Below are 17,418 nucleotides of genomic sequence, written 5' to 3'. Positions count from 1 at the left end.
CCAGTATAGGCAGAGAAATTTAACTTAGGTCCAAGGCAATAAGCCCACAAATACACTCACAGCTTTATTTGGAAGAAGCTGACCAGCGAGAAGCACTGTTTGCAGGTATTTTGAAGTAACCCTGGTTTGAGCTAGGGTTCGATAGAAAGCACAAATCTGCCATCAGAACCCAGAGCTAAAAAAAAAAACTGTTGCCAGTGCAGTTGGAGGCTTAATAAGTAATTCATGGGAATTGCACTGCTTGGAGGACTAGTTGGTTTTTTTATAGGCAAACTGATTTTACAAGTTAAGGGTCAGAGTGAAGGATACTAGCAAACACACTGGTTTTGAAAAGATAAGGGCATTGTGGAAAGAGAAAAACACTCAAGACGTAGACAAGAGAGCTATGAGAAGCTTGTGTGGGAAATTAGCTGAAATGCAAACATAATTCTGTGACAACCATGAGGGAGAACGGTAGACAGAAAGTGCCCCTGAAGAGAGGCTTGTCAATATGGAATCCAATTAAGGTCCTGTGGAGGTAAAAAAATAAATTAAAAAACACATCTTGCTGCCATCTGCCACTGAGGTTGAGGCTATTGTGAAGGGAGAGAAGGGAACATTCCCTGCGAGGAAATGATGTCTAAGTGACATTCCATGATGTTTTGGGTAATTGAATGGGTTAATATGGAAGCTCAGTTTCAACAACTGGTGTGTCATTAGGCATGTAATTTGACCCTGTGTTGAAAGGGAAGTTAAATGTTGGATCTAAACAAGCACTTGGATTTTGAAAAGAAAAGAGTTTCTCAGTAGACTGTGGTGTCCATCAACACCTCTGTACTTCTCAGGATGCAGAGGGGTTAAAGGAAGACAATAAATGAGACTGCTTTGGAAAGCACAAGACATTATCATTCATGGGGCGTCTTTTGAACACCTACTGAGATACCAATTTGTGCAAAGGAGAAGCCCTGTTTCTGCTGTCCGGGGGTTCAGGGGGCATGTGCAGGAAATAGCCCCACAGAAGGGAATTTCTCGTGCTGGCTTTCTGTCCATTGTCTGGACGACTTGAGAACGCATTCTGTCACATTTGTCTCTGACCTTCCAACCAGCTGCCTTTGTGTCCCTAAGCTGCAGATCGAGGTGGGGATTCACCTGTTGACTGATGTCTGATGTGTTCAGTGTTCCAGTACCTGTGCCGGTGGGTCCCAGCGGCGTGTGGTTGTGTGTCAGGATGAAAACGGATACACCGCAAATGACTGCGTGGAGAGAATAAAACCCGATGAGCAAAGAGCCTGTGAATCTGGCCCGTGTCCTCAGTGGGCTTATGGCAACTGGGGAGAGGTGAGAGAGAGCCATCCGTTTGTATGTCCTGTGGAAAAAACAGAGCAATTTTGCTGACCAAACTGTGCTGTCGTTTATAGTTTATTTTAAGGACGAAGAATGAGTCCTAGTGAAAGCTTCTTGATTTGGGGTTTACTAGGAGACCTGTTTTAATTCTGGACTATTTTAAGAGTGCATTTCTTACCAATTAGAGACAGTTTTTAAATACATAGGAGGGGAAAATTAGCAAAGCATGCGGATAAAATCTAGGTTAAATTGTGGGTTAACCTCTGCTGATTAAAATATGGACACTTTTAAGGTAATCAGAAATACGTGCTAAATTGGTCCACGAAAGCCTTTCCATATTTTTCATAGTTTTGGGGTGCTTGTGATGACTCTTGTTCCCATAGCATGTGTAAAATCCTCAATGAAACCAAATCCTAGTATTTCAAATCCTTGATGAAACCAGAATGAATAGGTGCTGTTATTCCCATCAGAGGTGATGCATTTTAATGGTGGGAGAGAATAATTCGCTGTATAATACCAACTAATAAAGTTCTTCAGCTGTTACCTTTCAAGAGTGGCATCCTATGACCAAGGAGGGGCAGTAGAGTGTTTGGAGTCGACAAAACTGGATTCCTTTCCCAGCCCTGACTCTCATCAGCTTTGCGGCCCTGGCAAATCGTATAACTTCGCCATGTCTATAGCATCGTCTATAAATGGGAATAATAATGGCACCAATTCATGACTATTATATGAGATAGTGCATGTCAAATACCTAGCACATGGTCTTCAGTCAGAGTTACCTGCTATTATAATAATGATAATTGTTATCATTGCTGCTACTAATGTTTATCATTAGTAGTAGTATCAAATAGGGTTTTCAGCCGCTCTTCTGGGTAGAGCTTACATGCTCATTGTTTTGTGTGTAATTAACCAAGAATGTATCTCTCTACTCTTGAGTCCACAGGGAGAGCACATATTTAGAGCGTGTTGCATTGGTCTGTCTTGACTGTAAAATTTATAAAATAAAACATGAGGATTCACATCTTGGAGACCCCAGTGCCAAGAGGGGGAAAAAGACAAATGAGATGGAGGGGCACGTTAGTCCACACTTCTGGCTAACCGAAATCCCGTGTCACACTTCACATAACCTAGTCGTCACAGACAGTCATAACAGAGTGTTCTGTTGACTTTGGTTGGTAGTACGTCATTCTGGAGGGCTTTGATGAAAGGCAGGAAGGGGGAGTCAGGCTTCAAGACTCATGTATTATGGGTTTCCCAAAACTCCTCACGGAGTTCTGTCCTGTGGGGCCCGTGATTAAGCTTCTGTAATTGGACCGAAGCCAGGAGAGTACACGCATTCACTGGGATGCTTGCTGTCAGCACAGACCAGATCATTCCAAATTCTGTGGGAGATCTGGCCTTGACACAGCAGGAGAGCCAAATGTCAGTGTTCCTGGAAGTGAGCACAGCAGCACTGTCCAAGAAATACAACTTGTTCCTGCCTCAGAAGTTTGGGTCTAGCCAGAGTCAGAACTTTATCCAACATTCCCACCACGTTGTTTATTCATCCCCGGGGAAAGGCATCGTTCTCCTGGGATTCAGAGAGAGCATAAAATATCGTAACGTCATAAAGTTCTATGGAGATTGGAGTCACAGAAGAGCCAAAAGTTGGTGACAGCTTCTTAGAAGTTGCCAGGAAATAAACCCCACTGAGTCATTATATCCTTTATTTGGTACTGGGTGTTGTAGGGAATTTTATTTGTTTGTTTGATTTTTCGTTTCATATCCATCAAAGAAATGGCTGCAGCCTTATCCTAGTCACTTGCAATTGCATTGACCTTGATCAAGTTAATTAACTTCTCTTAAGCTCACTTGTCCCATTTGTAAAATGGGGCACATAATTAGAGTCTCCTCTTGATGAGAGAATGCCTGTAAAAGCACTTAGTACAGGTGAAGAGGACACACTTAGTGAACTGTGTCTAACATCAAGGTAGACAGTTCTAGTCTGTTGTATATAAATATGTTGGTAATTCAGCATGGGCCCACCTACAGACTTCCCTTGCCCAATGCCGTGATAGAATTTGGTGAAGAAATTGCTGTTTTGGGAAAGAAGCTATAATTTGTCATTGGCTTCTCAGAGTGACTGTAAATTTGCTTTCTCCTCTTCCAGTGCACTAAGCTATGTGGTGGAGGCTTGCGGACAAGACTGGTGGTCTGTCAGCGGCCCAGTGGTGAACAGTTTCCAGACTTGAGCTGTGAAATCCTCGATAAGCCTCCAGATCGTGAGCAGTGTAACACACATGCTTGTCCTCCAGACGCTGCGTGGAATACTGGCCCTTGGAGTTCGGTACGGCCCTATTAATGTTTGTTAACCAAACTGTCTTAACTAACAGACCCAATTCCCAGGTATTCTGGGGCACTCCTCTGCGACAGACAGTTGTCATACTCACAAGGGCATCCCTGAAACTGGGCTGTGGTCTATGATTTTCTTCACACTGACACACGACAGAATTAATGTTTTGTGATTTTGCCAAAGTGACTTTACAGAAATACGTGTACCTCATATAGGCCTGGGGCCAATGTCAAGAAGTAGCTTCCATTTTTGTTTTGTTTTGTTTTTAGAAAAGCAAAACTGTCTATATAGATATTTTAAAGAAATGAAATAAGTTCATGTAGTTATTAAGCTCCAAAGTGATTTCAGCAGACAACTCAATAGCAGACATTCTTTCCTTTCCTAAACTATGGGAGTCTTGACATTTGGGGGAAGATACCTGCATATTGAGGCCAAAGCAGTTTTTACTTCCATGACTATAATTTGCCTCTATGTGACTCGGGTACAAAGTCAACATAATGACCACCAAAGCTGTGCCCACAAATAGACTGAAATCGTTGTGAAACGCGAAAGACCAACAACACTGGACTCAATGACTTGGAGCCTTTGAAGGTATCCAAAATGTTCTCTCTCTTTCCCCAAGACACAAAGCCCATCGCGAGATGATTTTTTGCTTCAGTCCTAGGCTTCCCTTGCTATCTGCTTAGCTGACATCGCGAGACAGGTTTGCTACTGTAAATACTATGCAAACTTCTGGGGCAGCTCTTGGCAAACAGAAGGTCGGCTATGTCAAAACAGTGTTTTGGCTAAGTTGTGTTATAATCTGTGGAGCTGTTAGGGCTGGTTCATGTAAATAGAGTAAATGTCTCTGTAAATACATTAATTGCACTGAATCTGAATTTAGTAGTATATGAAGTTATATCCGCAAGCCTTTTTTATTCCATAGGGTTCGGAGGAAAAGTCCTAACCATTCTTGAAACCAGATAAAGAGCAGATGAACTGAAGTGAAATGACTAATACCTGTTGATGCTTCTAAGAGCCAAGGGTTTCAGGGTCTGAGGTTGTGTCTGCAGGTAGAACCTAGCTCTGTAACTGCTGTACTTAGTGTTGAGTAGAAAGCTAGAGAAATGTAGAGTATCGTCTCTACTGGTACTAGTTAGCAAGGGTGTCAGGCTTTCATTCAAGAGCTTAAGAAATGCCACGCGGAGTCAGATGTATATTCACCCGAAGCATTTTGTCCGCAGTACTGGCCACCCTCCCAAAGTGAACATTTTGAAAAAGATCACAAATGACTGTGGAATGTCAGGAACATCCTCCGGCATTCCCCACTTCGCTCAGTCACCTACGACAGATTATTTTTCACGAAATTGTCCCTCTTGAGCCCATTGTATTTTTACCTTGTTCACTCGGCCAACAGCAACACCGCATCAGAGTTGTGTCTCAGAAACGACTAGCCCTCTAAAAAGTTGCGTTTCATTAATTTAGAGCAAAAAATATCCCCTAACCTTCAGAGGGGGTGTGTGTGTGTGTGTGTGTGTGTGTGTGTGTGTGTGTGATCATAATACATTACATATTGTATACATTTACGTGTATGTATACACATTATATACAATGTATAATGTATGTTCTTTTGGTTTCCATAGCATTCTCTTCCTTGAATGCTTTCTTAAATACCACTCATTTTGTTTTTACGCAGGATCACCACCCTCTCCCACAGATGTTTTAAGAGCTTACATGCTTAAATCATAAAATATGACCTGCCAATTTAGCTGAAAACGTTAAGATTTTTATTGTAGTTGTTGTTCTTAGGCCTGCACACAGTTTTCTGAAACACGCACACAGAAAAAAGAGAGAGAAAGAGATGCTAATGCTCTGTTATACACAGAAGAGAATACATGGATTTTGAAACTATTTTTGCTGCCAATATGATTATAATGCTTCCTTTGTAAAGTGATCACTATTCGAGTATATATTTAAATGCCTCTGCAGTCTAGGAGCAAAGCCACCCGTGCAAGGCTTCTAATGGTGATTTTTAAAAAAGGAAATCAAAAGCATTTTATTTAAATAGCTACATTTGCAATATATTACTTAAATATATGTGTGTGAGGGCAGTCTTTCAGATTCTTACTGTAGGACTTTGATTTTACTTTTATGCTGATTTTTGTGGATGCTTTGGTACAATTTCTGAGCAATTCTAAATTTAAGCATACCTCAGTGAATCGTGTTAATAGCCATAAAGCCACTCCAATGGTGCTTCATCATTGTAACTGACAGTGAAATTAACAACAAAAAGTGTATTGGAGGTGCTAACACGTTGCTTTCTCTTGAAAGCCGACTCGATTTATTAGAGACCAGGGGTAGCAATTCATCCTTCAGTAGGATTGCTTTCTCTCCCCAGATTTTCACACACTAGGGAGAGTGTCCAGAAGCACCTGCTGCTGTGTGAGTAGGGCTTTGCCAAGGTCAAAATGGAGATGGCCTCATTCCACAATTGTCACTAAGGAGCAGGATTTAGGAAAGAAACGGCACATCACTGTTAGCATGGCTGCCAGAGTCTCTAAAATGAAGCTTTGGTGAACAGCAGGTTCAAGGACCTGTTTTAGACCCTTCGTTCTGGCTCGTGTCATTCCAGATTTAGAATCATGATTATGAAAAACATCCTCTAAAACTCCAGCCTTTTCTGTCCTCTTTTGAACGTGTCCTTGCACTCTTACTTGGTAATGTGCTGATTTCAAAATAAGGTTCTTACACTGACTGATACGCCTTTCCGTTGGCTCCTGCAGTCAGTCCTGGGAGCAGGCTGAGGAGGGGGTTCACACGTCCCATCACTAGAGAATACATTGGAAAGAGCGCTCTGTGCTATCAAACCGCAGCGGGGAGTAGGTTAAAAATCCGCAGCATTGGACAGGAAGCAGATCCATGGAGATAAGGAAAGTAACAGGTTGCAGGTGGTGTCACCTCTCCAAGCAGGTCCTCTAATATTCCTTTCCGCAGTGCGCTGTGTATCTGCTTGCTGATCATCTTGGAGACCGTGGTTCTCCTTAGGAGAACCTGCTTGTTGGGGTTTTTCACGACAAACCTGAAAGTGTTCTCTGAGCCTTGCTTTAGGTGCTTTGGAATAATGCTTGTCGACCTGAATAATGAGAATTTATGAGCTCACGAAGGAACTGTGGTTTTGTTTCTGCCTGGCCAACTTATGAATTTGTGTCTACCTCATTTTCATATTAAAGTTTGCAGCTTCCTTAGGTAGGAAGAGAAAACGTCTTACAACAGTATTTTATCACCTCACTGCATCTATCTCTAGCAAAAATAAAGACTGTAAATATCACTGCCATACTTCCTGAAGACAGTTTTGAGCCGCCAAGCCTAGTATTATCTGAATATTTTGAGCAGTACAGATTTCTATGTGTTTATATAATAAAGCATATTTATTTTTTCCATGTTATTTAATTTTATATACAATGTTTAAAAATCAGTGTTTATCAGCAGACTGTAAAGGCAAATAGGCTATGTGAATTAGAATGCATGTATATGTTTCTTTGAGTTTTAAAAAGATACATTTTAATTTTGTAAATCCCCTCCAACCTGTACCGTCCCTCTCCCAAACCTGAGTGGCCAACCGGCAAGCTTTATGTAATTGGGTAGTTTAAAATGTGTATTTTAAAGGGATACTTAATGATTAACATAATATAATAAAAAAAAAGGGATACTTAAAAAAAATTCTGAATTGGAAATGATGCTTAGTGATATAAACAAAAATATACGAGGCTTAACATTTTGTTGTTTTTTTTCTCTTTTCTAATACTGTTGTCCTGCTTCACTGAGTCTCAACTATGAAATATGAATGCTCCATTTATTGAATTTACAGATAATGATAAAACATAGCCAGAAGACAAAACAAGTGATTAAAAGAAATGGTTCTAAACGTGTAAGAAGAGCTAGGGACAGGAAAACAGTAACCTAATGTGCACAAGTTTGATCACACCTCATTCTTCGTGTTCAGAGAACCATAAAAGACTTCAATGTTTGTCAGTTTTGTTATTTGTTCACCTGCAACACATTTCAGAAAGAATTTCTTATTAAAAAAATAAAATATGATTGCAGTAAACATGGAAGTTTAAAGAGGGCCTGAAGTTTTGAAAAAATTCTACATTGTAAAGATGACCCCTGATGCCTCTTGGTCCCACGTGCCCCTGTTGAGCCTCCATTTTACATGTGGTTTAGTCTGGTAATTGAGAGTTGGAAGGACCAACATCAGGAAGTCCCTATGTGAGTTTGAGGGTTATAGAAGGTGTGAAATAAGATAACTTCTCCAAAGCAGACAACGATAGCTAACTTTTACCGAGTATTTAATATGTACCAAGCCAAGTTAAGCGAACACACATCACATTTAGCCCCCATGTTACCCGTGAGGGTGGTGGTTTTGTGAATCCGTTTGACTATGTGATTATCTACTATGGTAAGATGTCAGTGTCGGTATACTGACGATATTAGTCCTGCTTCATGTGCTAGAAACAGCCTCTATTCTGAATGGGATTTTTAAACTCCTGTTGATATTCAATAAAGGGTATACCTAAAACTCAGACTGCATCAACCCCAACATTATTTAGCTAATATTGATATTGTCCATTTGACTCCAGCCACAGAAAATCCAAATTTATTTCTGTCTTGGTAAATTCCCCTAACCAGTGATTATAAACACTTCAAACAACTGGTTATGTTTGGGGAATGGCAAAACATCTCTGTTTCATTTTAATGTTATCACATTAGCCAGATTAGGAGGATGATATAACTATTTTGACCATAAGGAATATCACAGTAAATGCATATGCATTTTTTATAAACATAAGATTTTTTTACTAATGAAGACACATCTCAAATATACTGCTAGTGCCCTTTTAAAAAAAGAAATAAGAAATACATTATTTGGCTCTATCAATACAGAGTATTAAAAATAAGACAGTTTTTTTTTTTAAATCAAAACAAGCAAAACACTGGCCTGATTCTATCTCATTGGAGATAAAACTTAGTTGGCTTTTTTTGTTTTCACTGTTTACAGTGATTGTATGCCTATGTGAGACTCTGTTCCTGCTTCCTGACAGCTGATATTTCATGATAGCTTGACAGATTTCTATTTTTGCAGTTTTTAAAAGTCCAAAGGTGGGGGAAGCAGAGATAGGAGGGTTATTAGACCCTGAGGAGGAGTGTAGGTCTTCTCACTGACTCACGTCAGCGAATTGTCCTTCTGGAACGGAAAAGAATGGGAACTTTGGAATGTGGAGTGGGAGGTAGAGATTGAGTCCACGTCTAATTGGTTGGGAGGGAATCCTGATTAGTAAAGGCAGTCGAGGAAGATTTATTTTATGGAGAGGGAGTAAACAATTCTAGGTCATTCCTTTAAAAAAAGGGGGGGGGCTGTGGTCATCATTTATTTTTCAGCAAATACTTTTTACGTGCCTATTGTAAGCCAGGCACTGTTCTAGGTGCTAAGGATACAGCAGTGAACAAGTCAGAGCTATACATTCAAATGGAGAATGAGCAACTATCATATGAAACAAATAAAACCAATTATACATGTAATTAAAGAACTGACACTTTTTTTCCTGGCAGCCTCATTACAATCATAAAAATAAAAATACAGATTGCTCTTAGAGGAACACACATGGTCCCTAATGATCTTTGTTCACTAAATAAAAATTATCATTCCTATCTTTCCTTTTAAATTTACAATTACACAATCATTTTCAGGGATAAACGCTCCCTGGCTGGTGGCATAGAACTTTTAAAAAAACCTTCTATCAGAGAGTGTGCTTCTAATCACCCTTACATTAAAACCCAGACATGAGTTCAGTGGTCTGAGAGCCAGGATAAGCAGAGGGCCTGGCTTTCCATCCCTCCCCGCTAGGGTTCTCAGCCTCCGCACAAGTGTGGGAAGTCCTGGCTGAGGTTCATTTTCCCCTGTGTTATTTAATGATTACCAATAAAAAAGATCTGGAATGTGTGGATTGCCACGCCACCGTCTTTGCTTCTTGTTGTCTTATTTCCTGTAAAGTGGGATCATTTTCATGGGTGGTTTTAAAGACCACAACTTCCCTTTCCAAAAATTTATAAAGTGGAACATTGGCAGCCAAAAAAAAGAGTGTGCAGGAAGGAGTATGGAAAGTAATCAATACAGACTGAGCCTACGACACCATTATTCTTAGCCAGATCCGCTCCCCTTTCTCCTATTAGAAAGAGGATGTGCCTTGGCCAATGTAGTCCAGTAACTTTCTTCAAAGACGGAAATGTTTTCTATTTTTGCTTTCCAATATGGAAGCTACTAGCCCCATGTGGTTAATATGGAGCACTTGAAATGTGGCTACGTGCAACAAGGATACTGCACTTTACATTGTATTTCATTTTAATTACAACACCACCTGTGGCTGGTGGCTACCATAGTGGACAGGGCAACCTCAGACAATAGTACATCGTTAGCAATTAATACTTAACTAGCTAAGAACACAATAAACTTATAAAAGTAAATTGGAGAGAAAAACCCTATGTCAGCTTGTAAGGGGTCCCTAGGTAGGATGCCCATACATCCAAGTGAGTACCATTCTCCTGCCTTTCTCCTGTTTTGTGCCTTTGTTTTGGAACACTTCAGTGGGTGTTCCCTGACAGCTGGGCATTAGAAAAAACAGGACAGTGCAAAGAGAGGCTTATCAGAACCAGCTGTCTTGAGAGTAGTAACTCCAGGGCCTCAGTGTAAAAGCAGCTGTTAAAACAACTCTCCTCTTGTGCATCTTAGAGTTCAAGTTCATCGTGGCAGTAAGTTCAGTTAAGGAGAGAGAGTGTTTATGTGTTCAATGGGCCGAAAGGGCAAGGCTTGATTGATGCTTTTTTAGGAGAAGACAAAAATGGGAAACACCAGGTAGTCACCTCGTAGAAGTTTGAATTCCAAGAGATCATTCCCTCTTTGAAGGAAGTTCAGGAAGGCAGCTTTTCATACTCACTGAGCCCTGTAGGTAAAGGTTGAGGAGTTTAGCTTTATGGGGCTGTGTTTGAAAGACACTTCAGAAGAATCAGGGTTGAGGTGATGTCTCCTCCATCCCTGTGATTCTCATCATTTAGCTTGGCAAAACTTAGCCTCCCCAGTGTTAAGAGAACCCTTATGGATTTATTCACATTCATGCCCCATACTGGCACCCCCTTGAAATTAAAAAGTATGCAACAACATTGGCTGCAGATCGAATGATGATGTCATCAATTCTCTTTTCCAGAGGCTAAATAGTTGTTGTTGTTGTTGTATGTCCTTTTAGGATGACATCTGAATTAAACTCTAAACCATTCTGGTGGTCCCTTTTTTAAAAGCGCTCATTAATCTGTTACATTCACTCTCAGGTTGGCTATACACTGAAATGGGAAATAAGTAAATTAATTCTCAGTATCTCGGAAAGTGGATGAACTGATAGCTTCAGTTATCCACAAAAGAGCTGTTTTTTTTTTTTTTTTTTGCTTCATTTAATTTTGCACAAGGTAGTTCTTTCCATGATTATTGGGAGGGCTTTGATTTTTTTTTTATAACCATCACTTACATTTTGGAACATTTACTTTTTGCTAGGAATTCTACAAAGCAATTCACCCATATCTTCTAATTTAATCCTCTCCTTGATGAAGTTAGCACCATCAGAAAAGTTAACTAGTTGGGCCTAGGTCACACTGTTGAGAAGGGGCTGAGTTAGGCCTTGAACCTGGGACTTTCTGACTTTCAAGCCCCAGGTTTTACCCAAGATGTAATCCCCTCATTTTACTCTTTAGTTGGTGAAGTGGTAAAATGCAACCTCTGTGAAAAGGAAATTTAAGATTTTCCGCTCTCCCATATTATAACTATTAGAAACATTCTGGAATTCCTGAGCCATGAACAGGTTTTGTTCAGAGTTCTAAAACAATGCCTACGAGAAAATTATTTCTCTTAAAATTAAAACCAAGTAAAGAGCAAAATTTGGGTTTTTAGGAGATTTGGGAAAAAAGAATCCCATATTTATTAAACATGCACTGGGTGATATTTCTGACATTTTAACATACAAAGAGAAATGAAATAACTAATAATTTAAGTGTTTTCTTTGTTCAGTGGATCTGTAGATAATCGGGACAATAGATCAGATTTTGTTAAAGCCAGTTAGGGGTTTTGCAGATGTTTGTGGTGATCAGGTTTATTGTAGAACACAGTCTGCTGCCCTACAAGTGAATAATGAAATTAAAATTTATTAAAAAGTGAGTTTACACTGAAAGCTCTCTGGTTGAAATAAAACCCATCAAATGCATTGAGATGTCTTCCAAACTGTTTCTTGAGCTAAAACTAAGCCCTTCTTCGGGCAACACTGAGTCTCCTCTGTTCCCATTGGTAGAACAGTCAACCACTTTGGGTTCTGTTCCTTTCTTCAGCCCTCACTGTCCCAACCACTACATTCCTCCGACCACGTGGCAGGTGAAGGATAAGGCGTGACTATGGTTTGGGAACTTTGTGAGATGGAGAGAGGGAAAATATAATGGAAAAAACAGGGGGCTTGCTTTCTTCTTCTTAGCTAAAACAGAGGAAGAAATACATTTCAAGTGAAAAACCTATTAACCAAATCACTTATTTAATTGTCCCAAACCTTAATTTCCTTTGGGCTGAACAGGCCCACTGTTTAAGTTTGTTGTCTTCCTCAAAGCGGAACATAAACAGTATTGAACTGAATGAGTAAATGAATGGGCCCAGCTACTCAGGAGCTGAAATCCTAATTGCATTGGCCTAGAACTAAGGAAGTAAAGTGCTAACCTGTCTGAGGGAATAATTTAAAAGAAACACAGAGGACTGAATGTTGGTGGTATATCAGTTGTGACTTCTTGACTTGGAGACTTGTTTGGTATTTATGTAACAGATTGTCCTTGATTTGGAGAAACTAGAGTTTTGGAGATAATGGAACATTATGTCTACAAGCCGCTCGTATATACATATACACCATTATTGTATAGGGAGGAAGGAATGAGCAAGTGTGGTAAAACGTTGGCAATCAGGAAACCTGGATAAGGGAGCTCTTTGTGATGATCTTGAAATTTTTCTGTAAGTTTGATATATTTCAAAGTTATTGTTAAAATTTCTTAAAGAAACATACGTAGATTCAGAGTGTGTATTTTACTTCAAAGGAAGTGAAGAGTAGGTCTGGATTTATTTCAGGACTTTAAAAATTCTGACATATTTTAAGAAGCTGTTTTTAATCTCAGATTCATACTATCACATAATAATAAAAGTGAGACTGCAGCCAGGGCTCAGCAAAAACAGAATCTTTCCTAGTTTTTTATTGGCTTATTTCCCATGACTTTGTCTTCTCCTTTTCCCCATCTCCCTTCCTCCCTTAGCCCCCTCCCACCCATGCAGCTAAAATGAAAGATCCCTGGGAATGATGTGGGGTTTTTTTGCTCCCCTTTTCCCAGGGAAACCCAGACTTTCACTGCAAGCCTTGCCAGTAAATTCCAGTAAATACTTGGCTGTATGCACACTCACCCTTTTTTTTTTTTTTTTAATCTACTGCTACCCAGTAAAGCCCGGATTCCTTTGAAAAATAAGAGGTTTTTTTTCTTTTTTTCAAAAATGTATGTTGTTTATTTTCCTTGCATTTAATAAAAAGCGTTTAACCAACCAATTCACCTATTTCACTGCAAGTTGAACTTTTTTGGTGAAATCATGATTTCCCTTTCGTCATAAAATGTGAAATATCCGGGAACCCCTTAGCGGTGGCAGGTCAGGGACATGACGTCAGGAAGGAAGTGCTGTCCAGAAGAGCGTGTTTGTTCATTGTCGTTGAGATCTTCATTGCTGTGTGTGGGGATTGGTTTCACATTGTACATGTCACGTTCTCTAGAGACCAGGACTTCCCAGCCCTTTTAGTCTGAGACCTTCTTGGACTGATGTTCAGGCCCTTTACCACTTCTATCCACCAAAAAAAGCTCTCTGGCCCCATCTCTATCAAGTCAGTTAAAATCAATTCAGTTTTGAGAGCTTGTTGGACTTTCTGAAAACCTTAGGATGATTCAGTGTTTTTCAGTTGGGGGTGATTTTTACCCCCCAGTGGACATTAAGCGATGGGGACAAATGTCGCAAATAGGGTAGGAGTGCTCCTGAATTCTAACGGATGGAAGCCAGGGATGTGGATAAGCATCCTACAATGCACAGCATAGCCCCGAACAACAAAGAATTATCTCACCCAAAATGTTAAAATAGTGCCAAGGTTGAGAAAGCCTGAAGAGACATCTGGTGAGAAGAGGCAGGACTCCTAATCAAAAATCAAAGTTGAGGTCACAGTTACAAGCCCCGTGGAATGATACTGTTTAGCTATCAGAAAACAATTCTCTCTGGAGACTTGAATTTCCCATTAAATATTATGTGGGATTCCAGGAAGCCATCAAGGTCAGTTGAAGATTTTCAAGGCTAAGCTGAAAGTATGAAATCTCCATGTTGTCTTACCAGACTGAATTTGTAAACCCACAAGCGGTGTCACTCACCCTTTTTCTGGAGGGGGGTAGGGAGGTCATTATAAATGTGTACAAATGTGTGCAGTGTAATCTAGAGACATTCTGCATGGCAAGTCAACAGGAGTCAACCAATTTTGGAAAGAGAGGCATCTATAAGAATGGGCATTTCTAAGAAAACAAGGGCTACTCCAACATGTTCATACATTTGGATTGTTCTGATAGCCCTGATAGGTCATATGTATTTGTTGCTTTTAGCTTTATGTTTCAAGCAATCCATGTTTCCCTCATCCATGGTAGAATTTGTGCATATGTAGTGGTCCAGCTAGAGGAATTGGTGTCAGAATTGTATATTTAGGTTTTTATTTTGGATACTTTTTAAAGGTAGGATGAATTCCTAGTTTGCATTTTATCTGGGAAGTGGCAGACTGTGTTTTTAATTGGAGACTAAGGCAGTGGTACAGAAAGTAGTTCATGGGTTGTAAAGAGGTAGAATCAGGATATCCCAGTCTCAGCGCTGTTGACATTTGAGACCAGGTAATTCTTTGCTGGGGGGCTGGTCTGTGCCTTGTAAGAAGTTTAGCAGCAACCTTAACCTCTACCCACTGGATGCCAATAATATATCCCCTTGGTTTTAATAACCAAAAATGTCTTCAAACGTTGCCACCTCCACTGAGGGGTAACATCACCTCCTCCCTGTGGTTGTATGGATTTCCTACAGCAGAACTTTTCTTTCCATATTCTAATGGGCATTAGGTGGGTATAATCTGCAGCATTTCCTTAATGTGTTTGATACCAAATTCCCATTTTCTTTTTAAGTCAGAGAAGTCTTCAAGATTATAAAATTGTTCCTTTCTCCTTTCTGGGAAGAACTGTTATGTTGTAGAGATCGCCAGGTTTTCACCATCGATTCTGTCAATTATTTCCCACTGGTTTTTTAAATCCTTAAGAAGAAGTCATATGTAGGCAATCAGTTTCTCCAGACATGTGGCATTAAATTGGCTTTTCAGTACATGAGCTTCAGAGGAGGAAAGTTTCTGAAGCCCTACCTCTCCATACCTTCCCTTTTCCACTTTGCAAATCTTTCCTGCTTTAGCGGGAGGCAAATGTTATATATTTACTGACTGCAACCTCCCGCGTGCACATACCTATATACCCTCAGGATAGCAGGCTCAGCTCTGAGAAGAGTGGGTCAGAGAACATTTGAGATGATGCATCTCATGGCCCTAGAATGAAAATCAATCTCAATACTTCTCTTTCCAAAAGGTCACTAACAATGGCCCCATAAACGCTAGTGGTGACTCCAAACTTTTTGGACCAGAGAAACTCATCAGTAGAGGAAAAGCAAGCAAAATAACCCCAAGACACAGTCATCAACCTCAGTTTTGTGGCAGGACCTAAATGCTAATGAAATATTGGATTTGTCCCACAATGATTAAAGTTTTTTTTTTTTTAATGGAAGACCACAGAAAATGTTATTAGAAAATAAGTACACAGGTGCCCAATTTAGAAGAGATGGTTCTCCATAAAGCAAGAGAATGCCACCTTCCAGAATTAAATTTCCAGGACCTTAAATTTCCAATGGACTAACTGTGGACTAAAAACCACTTTAAAATTAGAAACTGATGTTTGTCTTTTACTTAATTATAACCTGAATTATAAACCTAATTATAATTATATAATTTGGCTGGAAGTTGAGAAATAATAGCAAAGACCCCCATTTACTGAACATTTCAGTGAGCCAGCCCTCGGCCTGATGCTTTGTATGCATGATTGCCAATCCTCATAAAATTTTTGCAAAATCGACCTTGTTATGTCCATAGTACAGGTGGAAAACTGAGCTGTCAGAAGGCAAGTAAGTTTCCCAGTGGTCAGTAATTCTTGAAGCCAGACCTGACTGACTCCCAAGCTTCATACTTTCCCATTGTCTTTCTCTGGTAGGGCTTTCAAAATTTCTAGAAATACTGATTTTGATTTGTGACACATGAAAGAAACAAACTCTTGCCCAAGTGGAAACCAGTGTAGCTCTCCTCTGCTTTTTAAAAGCTACTGAAGCCGAGTCCTTAGTAACTGAGTGTTTTCCAAGGGTTTTCAGCCAGGTTCCCAGTTTTGTTTATTTTACTTATCAGAAGTGGGAGGGAGCTGAATATTTGCATTTTTAAACAGAACAATTTTAACAATTCACTTGGTTTTGAATAGTTTTCAAGGGAACTCAGAAATTAGGCTTGGTCACCCAGAATTCCCCAACCAGTGCTCTGAAAGGACCTGGTTTTCCCCCCCCACCCCATCATACAGCACCCTAGTATGAAGAGAATTGGTACATTTTTAAGGAAAAGTCTGCTGGACTAAGAAAACTAGGTCTTTCTCTACCCAACCTGATCCTGGATACTTGAGTAACCATTACCCCACTTAATAGAGAGGCTTGTGGTGACTAATTTGTAGAGGGTACAGGAGGGTAGCAATGATTCATTTCTATCAATCACTCTACAGTTACAAAATCTCAGGCTTAATATTGGTTTTGCAGCCCTGGATATCCTATACTTTCAGAGCCTTTTCTTAAGTGAAACTTAAAAAAAAAAAGAAAAGAAAGGAAAACCAGGATCAAACCGAGACACACTGTGTTGGAACAGCAGTGAGAATCTTCAGTTTTTTACTTTTTGATGTTTCTAGACAGAATAGAGATAGAAAATACCCAACCTATGTAGACCCCATTCGTGCCCATACATTTCTTCATAGTTTATTTTCAGTCCATAGGTTTATATTTTTCCATCTGGGAAAAGTATCATTTTTTTAATAATAATTTTTTATTATATTATGTTAGTCACCATACAGTACATCCCTAGATTTTGATGTAAAGTTCTATGTATCATTCTAAGGTGACATCTTTGGGGAGGAGAAACAACATTACATGACTCAAGGTCACTCAGGGTATAGGATGGTCTCAATGGCTTAGAGCCAATTTTCTTTTCTTTTTTTTTTAATGTTTTTTTATTATATTATGTTAGTCACCATACAGTACATCCCTGGTTTCTGATGTAAAGTTCGATGATTCATTAGTTGCGTATAACACCCAGTGCACCATGCAATACGTGCCCTCCTTACTACCCATCACCAGTCTATCCCATTCCCCCACCGCCCTCCCCTCTGAAGCCCTCAGTTAGAGCCAATTTTCAACAATAGTCTTGCCTTTGCAGGGCAGAGTAGTATTCTGAGTTCCCTGCTTCTGCCATTTGCTGTCAATTAGTCTTATATCCTCAGATAATCTTCCTTCTAGGTGTCCCCTGTGCAGTATT

The 17,418-nt window shown here is 39.8% G+C and overlaps 1 protein-coding gene across 7 annotated transcripts in view; it reads left to right on the top strand.

The window, feature by feature from the left end:
* Positions 1-17,418, top strand: part of ADAMTS9 (ADAM metallopeptidase with thrombospondin type 1 motif 9) — a 182,617-nt gene that overhangs the window by 84,308 nt on the left and 80,891 nt on the right. For all 7 annotated transcript variants that reach the window (XM_034658601.1, XM_034658604.1, XM_034658603.1 and 4 more), the window contains 2 exons: positions 1,156-1,317; positions 3,473-3,649. In XM_034658601.1, the coding sequence (XP_034514492.1) occupies positions 1,156-1,317; positions 3,473-3,649 (339 nt within the window). The remainder of the gene's footprint in view (positions 1-1,155; positions 1,318-3,472; positions 3,650-17,418) is intronic.

Source organism: Ailuropoda melanoleuca, chromosome 4 (assembly GCF_002007445.2).
Source record: "Ailuropoda melanoleuca isolate Jingjing chromosome 4, ASM200744v2, whole genome shotgun sequence".
Taxonomy (NCBI): Eukaryota; Metazoa; Chordata; class Mammalia; order Carnivora; family Ursidae; genus Ailuropoda; species Ailuropoda melanoleuca.
The sequence above is the reverse complement of the archived record's forward strand: the minus strand, read 5'-3'. Positions and strand labels throughout refer to the sequence as shown.